The following is a 6,534-nucleotide window of genomic DNA, read 5'->3' on the forward strand; positions in this document are numbered from 1 at the left end:
ATGAAGAGGCCAGAAACCAGACCAAAAGCGGGACTTTTCATAAGAATAACCAAGACAGCTAAAAGAGAAGGGAACCGCGACAGAAGTAGAAGGGCGACAGCAGAATATTCTTGCAAGAAAAAAAAAGAACACAAGACAACTACATGAAATGTCTTGTCAGCATATTCTTGACAGCAATGAGCCAGCTATAATGCTTTTTGACCTTTTGCCCTTGATATTCCCATTTCCTTTTTCGCAGCTACTACCTCTTTTTCTTCCCACTGCATTGATAACATCAGTGGCATCCCAAATAGGATGTTTATCTATGCTATTAAGTCAATTCCTGGTAATCTAAGATGACATTTTTATGACATAGTCGAGTTGAACCAAAGGCATTATGCAGACCCAAAATAACACCCTTTTTTGACTTGCTAACAAATGTTGAACTACCATGTGTTAGGGGAAACACATGTATAACACAAACAGAAGATGATAGAGAAAGCATGAAAGGACGAATAAAATAATTTGAACGTACATTTCAAATGAGACAATACATTACATGAGACAAGTCCCCCAAAGGGAGAGGAGAAAAGGGGGCCATAAAAAGAAATCGAGAAAGAGAGAGAACCAAGATACAAGAGGACAGTGCCACATGAGATCATGTCCTAGATCACAGAATTGAATTCTCAGCTTCTTGGGGGTCACCCTACGGCTATAAGTATGTGCAAATTATGCTCGAGCTTAACCATAGCTTGCCGGTGTATAACATACGCCCATTCCTCATACTAAGCAGCCTTTGAAACCTTTTCTTAATGTTGTTTCATCTAGGTTTTTGCCTATGAATACTAACTTGTTTATTCTCTTCTCATTTGGTTCCCATGTCTTGCCTGGGCATCCATCTAAAATCGAATGTACCCCCTTCGAAAAATTTAAAGAAAAGCCAAAAAAAAAATTCAGTATCAAGAATAACAGATCATCAAGATGGAACATACTACGGTGAAGAAATTGATGAGAACCTGGAAAACATAGCGCTCTTCAGAATCACTCACAGATAAAACCCCTTTCATCCTGTACAGGTCATCCCCTTTCTCTTCAATGAGTCTTTCAAGCCAATCATCAACCTGGACCAAATACCCCACAAAAAGATTGTTCATCCACAATGAGTTAATTTTGGACAAAAAAATGGCCAAGGAAGAATTTCAATCATACAGTTTCTGTTTATCTTCTTTTCTTTTCTTTTTTTCTTTTGATCGTTAAGCATATCAGGGGAGAAAACACACTGAGCAGTTACATATGGGCAGAGCAGCAAGACTTTTACGAATGCAGTGATATGCAAACTTGGCAACTCAACAATAATCAGGATAAAAATTCGAAATAAAAAAAGGTTAGCTAGAAAAAGCATATACCTCATCTAAATCTAAGGTTCCCTCAGACACAATACTAACACTGGATACAGCAGAATCATGCACATGATCATGGTGGTGGCCTTTGTGATGTCCTGTAAACAATGAGGCTTTCTATTAATGCTACGGAAGAAGAAGAAGAAAAAAGAAAGAAGAAGAAACTGGTAGGAGCATCCTGTCTATCTTCTGATAAGATGAGAAGTCATATCAGTAATAACAAGGAATCTAACACATCAAACACTAATATGTACATAATTTTTTTTCTTAAAAAAGGGAAGACAGGAAAACATTGGAAAGAACATGAGAACAAAGAAGAAAAGTTTCAAAAAAGTTACAGTAATCACTACCATGCCCATCTTCATGATGGTGCCCACAGTGTGAGCCCTCTGATTGAACTTCAGAATCAACTCTGCAAAAGCAAGACGTTCTTACAAAATCAGTAAAAATAACTCAAGATACCATTCTGACCCATGGAATAGGAAAATTTTTAAGAAGCAAGTTCTGTAAGAGAATCACCTATCAAGATCATAACCACCAACTCCCAGAACAAAGTCCATATCAACCACCCCATATTTTGCCCTCTTTATTTGTGCCATCCCATTGATATGCTGGAAAGTTATAGCAATCAACACTTTGTATGTAAAAGAGGAGTCATAATCAAACAGGAGAAGAGTATAACTAAATGCAGACTCAAGAAGTACATTTATCCACCAGAAATGACAATACAGATTTATACCTAATTGTCAAAACTGTTAGATACACGGAACACCACAGAAATAAGAAAAATAGACGGAGTTCAAGGTTGTAACAGCTCAAAATGCATTACCAAGTCATATTGAGACAAGCATTATGGAAAATATTAAGGTAATACAGTAAGAAAGTAGCGAGAAGAACCTCGAAAATAAATTTTATCTTCTTTCACATTAAGCAAATTAGTTAACACAACATGCGTAAGAGGGGATGTCCAAGCTTAACCCTATTGAATGATTCATATGCATCTCATATTGCAACACCCTCAGTGCATGTCATGTTTTTATATATTCGAGAAACTCCCAGCACCGCAATACCAGAAGATAGACAAATAAGCTTAAAAAAGAAGAGACTACCAAATAAGCTTAAAAAAAAGAAGAGACTCTACCTTGATTTTCTTTGTCAACACTTCGAGCTCAGCTTCAGCAACCAAGTCTATCTGTCAACATAATCAGAAGAACATAAACTGAATTATAGGCTTCCCAAGATTGCTTGACCTACTGCAGGCTATAAACTGAAGTATAGGCTTCCCAAGATTGCTTGAACCTACTGCAGGCTAGGAAAGGCGAGCGACCAATTGCAAAGCTAGAAGCTGCCTTACCTTGTTCAAGATAATACGATCTGCATAAGCCACTTGTTCAACAGCCTCATTCACCACAAATCTGGGTTTTATCTCATTTAAATGCTGCAAGGCATGCTTGCAGTCAACCAGTGTAACGACTCCATCAAGTTTGACATGTCTTGAAACCAACTCATCAGAACAAAATGTTTCAATAACTGGACCAGGCTTTGCAAGACCTGCAAAACAAGTAGCAACTCAGAGGAACGGTTCGGAATATGATAAACACTCACTAAACCATGGGTTCCAAATTTCAATTTCTGAAGAACAAGATGCTACAGGGATTTAGTTAGACCAAAATGCATATTGAGTATTTAGCCAGCATTCTACAGGGGCCTCATAATGGGCTAAACTACGGAACCCCACCTTTCGTGGTTTTCTTTTTTTCTTTGCCCTGTTTCACCCCCTGAAGAAGGGGGTCTACAAAGGATACTCCATTGCAAAAAGCTAGTAAGCGACATTCAGCAAAATTGAAAAACTTTTCTTTCAGCGATGCCAGTGGACATTAACCTTGCCGGACCATGTACAGCGCAATTGAAGTTACCCAGGAGGTAACAACAGACCTAAACGACTAAGGCTTCATGCAAGAGAGTGAAAGGACCAGATGGATAACAGAAATAAGCAAAACTGCAGTAGTCATTGGCAAATTAAATGAAGTTACATGCTCCTAAGTGTCGGAATTTTATTTGAATCAACATCACGAAAGATAATTACCAAAACATAAGAAAATGGCACATATGCATAAGTTCCCCATTTTTTGCTGTTCGTATCACTGCATCAACATCATCTAAAGGAGGAGGGAGGAATTCATATCAAGCTGCAGTTTGGATTAATGCAAATCTATTTCTATGTGGATTGTTTTAAGGCAAATAAATTTAATCCATCCCGTCAATAAAAGAGATAAGAAACCCCTCTGCTAAATGTTTTCACATACTTTATAGAAGAACATTAGCTATTTCTCATAACATGACCTGCATACATCAAGCAAAGTTATCCATTGAAGTATTTAAGTGATTTGCAAGTGCCAAAGTACATAATCAGATTTTTTTTCTTTTTGATTAGTACTTCATAATCAGATGTTCTTGAGATCTTACTAACAAAATCGAGTTTCACTGCACGTGAGCACATTTGACAACAGCAGTTAGTTACATTTATTAAATAGTTTCACATACCTGTTGTCTCTATAACTATGTGATCAAATTTGTCTCTCCTCTTCTTAACGAGCTCCAAAAGCATCTTAACAAGGTCACCACGTACAGTACAACATAGACAACCATTATTAACCATGACAATGTCCTCATTAGATGAAGAATGACTAGCAACCAATGAGCCATCAATGTCCACCTCGCCAAACTGCAATTGGATTTAGTCATATAAATATCTAAGTAAATGTAGATAGTCCAAATTTTACCAGCCATATCATACTTTGTGAAAGGCAGTTCAAGAACTTGATATTGGATGATGATAAGCATGCAAAGTGCATGTGTGATACACATTGTCTACGCAAAATATTAAATAACAAACAATGAGGCATATCATTTAAGAATGGCAGAAATTGATTGGTGCATCAGTACCTAATCTTTATTTTTTTTAAAATTAAATCAGGAAACAACTGCGCAAAAGCAAACTCAAATTATAAAATGAAGAGCTGCAATTTGTAGAACAATGCGAAAACTGGCTCATTGTTCTGCAAAAATTTTCCTACATGTATTATGTTCGTAACTATAGGACAGAAGAAAAATTGGCAAATTTAGGTTGCCACAATATGTAATAACCACATCAATTAACAAGCTCTAGTGGTAGATTCACATCCTTGTTACTTTGCTCAAATGGTTACTAAGTTTGATAAGTATTTTGTTTTACAGCATAAAAATGAAAGTTAATGACTTAAACAATCAAGCTAGATCGTCATGCTAAGACAGGTGCTTGTAGAAATTGCGAGTTAAGCTGCAAATTTGGGTGAGCCAACTCATGAAGGTTTGGTTTATTTTTTACTTTATTTAAGAAGGGACTAAGTTGGGCAACATAGTTATATCCAACTCAATAGATGTAAACCAACAATCAAATGCAAAATGGGAAGTCAAAGGGCATCCACTTGAAAAACATCTTAGGATATAGAAGTTAACAACAATAGCTGGAGAAGACAAGAAAAACCCATAATACCTCATTTTCGATCACAGCAATCCGCTTCCCATGCTGAGATGTCAGTATATGATTCAACAAAGTAGTCTGCCAGAGCATCCATGAAACAAAGGCATGAGATTCTTATAAGCATAATAATCCCAACGTCTTATATGTGCAAAGTAATTCAGATATTTAAACTCAACATAGAGAAGCTCTATATTCCTGGTTCATATATTAAACCCAAAAAAAAAAGGAAACAGGGTTTGATTTTAACAAAATCAATCATTTAGTTCAAACTTTGCAGTGGACATAATTTTCATTATACGAAAAAAACTATAGTAATATAAAGCACAAATATTTTTGATATGTTTCATTCTAATGTTTCGTAACGTTCTATCAACAACAACTATGCTTGATCCCAAGCTAGATGAGCTCAGCTATATGAATCCACACTAAGATTGCTTCATAAATCTCCTGTTTCGTTTTAATATTCAATAACTTAAGTTATTACAGATAAAAATATTTACAAAAATGTGAGAATTTGTAATCAATTTTTTTTTTTTTAAAATGTTTGATTCCTCTAACCTTTCCAGAGCCAAGAAAACCAGTAATAACAGTGGCGGGAACGCGACTGTCAAAATTCAAAGCGGCAGCAAAGGAAGAATCAGAGTCTTGGGGGAGGTATTCAGGAGAAGTGGAGAAACTTCTAGAATTAGGTGAACAGAAATGGAATTCTCTGGAAACGAACGAGTGGAGAGTTCTCGGGAAATGGGAAATGGGGGGGAAGTTGTGAAAAGGACGAGGATTGGCGAGTTTTAGGGACGTTGATGATTTGGAGAGTAAATACCTGAGAGTAGCCATTGTTGGGTATAGCGGAGAAAATGTGGGAGATTGTAATTAAACAAAGGTTAAAACCTTAAACCCTAGTTGGGTTTTTGGTGAAAATTTGAGTTGAAACTTGAAAGTTGATATATACCAACTTGGAGCTGAAAGAGAGGCACAGCTTCGGCTATCGTTATAATTTTTAACTTGGAAATAAAAATAATAATAACAATTTTTAACTTTGGAAAAGTTATTTAGAGAAAAAATTTATGGAAAATTCACTAATGTGCTCGATAATGGAGTAATAGTTTTATTAATGATTTGTACGTAAAGTGAAACAAGAGTTGTTTTTTCAAATGGAAGTGAAAGAAGAAATATCACTTATTTTTGTAAAACTTCAAGAGCTTTTTACAAACTAGAGATTTTTTAATTACAGGAGTTTGAATAATATTTGGTTGAAGTTACACACGCATACTGGATATTAACTTTATTTGGAAAAAAGTTAAAAAAAATTGTGAGTGAAAATCATCTTTTTAAATGTTTTACCAGTACTTCAAATACTAAAGTATTTATGAATATTAATGATCAAACCATTTGAGTATTTAATATTTATTTATGTCAAGTTTGGATATTGAAGAAAGTTACGAATAAATGCATTTTTATTCAAACCCATGTAACTATCATGAAATGGAATATTTAGTGGAAATAAGAAATTAGAGGGAAGCTTAGCAAGATGAGGGGATGAGCCCTTATTGTCTATTTTTAAGTGTTTAAGATAGAGTGTTGAGCCGTTAAGAAATCTTATGTCCAGAAGATTGAAAGTGATAGAAATAAGAA

General features: G+C 35.4%; 1 protein-coding gene across 1 annotated transcript; it reads right to left on the reverse strand.

The window, feature by feature from the left end:
- Positions 1 to 485: 485 nt before the first annotated feature.
- On the reverse strand, positions 486 to 5,825 carry LOC107766040 (uncharacterized). Its single transcript, XM_016584752.2, has 10 exons — positions 5,461 to 5,825; positions 4,915 to 4,980; positions 3,924 to 4,104; positions 2,734 to 2,930; positions 2,521 to 2,571; positions 1,899 to 1,990; positions 1,730 to 1,791; positions 1,386 to 1,477; positions 996 to 1,100; positions 486 to 897 (listed from the first exon to the last, which is right to left on the reverse strand). The coding sequence occupies exons 1-10, from the start codon at positions 5,734 to 5,736 to the stop codon at positions 760 to 762; spliced, it is 1,260 nt and encodes a 419-aa protein (XP_016440238.1). The 5' UTR covers positions 5,737 to 5,825; the 3' UTR covers positions 486 to 759.
- Positions 5,826 to 6,534: the final 709 nt, after the last annotated feature.

Source organism: Nicotiana tabacum, chromosome 23, assembly GCF_000715075.1.
Source record: "Nicotiana tabacum cultivar K326 chromosome 23, ASM71507v2, whole genome shotgun sequence".
Classification (NCBI taxonomy): domain Eukaryota; kingdom Viridiplantae; phylum Streptophyta; class Magnoliopsida; order Solanales; family Solanaceae; genus Nicotiana; species Nicotiana tabacum.

Bases quoted from the DNA above. Each gene is read 5' to 3' on its own strand.
- LOC107766040 (XM_016584752.2), bottom strand. From the start codon at position 5,736: ATGGCTACTCTCAGGTATTTACTCTCCAAATCATCAACGTCCCTAAAA. The intron at 4,105-4,914 runs GTATTATGGGTT...ATCCAATTGCAG, and splicing joins TTGCTGTGATCGAAAATGAG to TTTGGCGAGGTGGACATTGA. The intron at 1,478-1,729 runs GTAGTGATTACT...CATTGTTTACAG, and splicing joins CCATCATGAAGATGGGCATG to GACATCACAAAGGCCACCAC.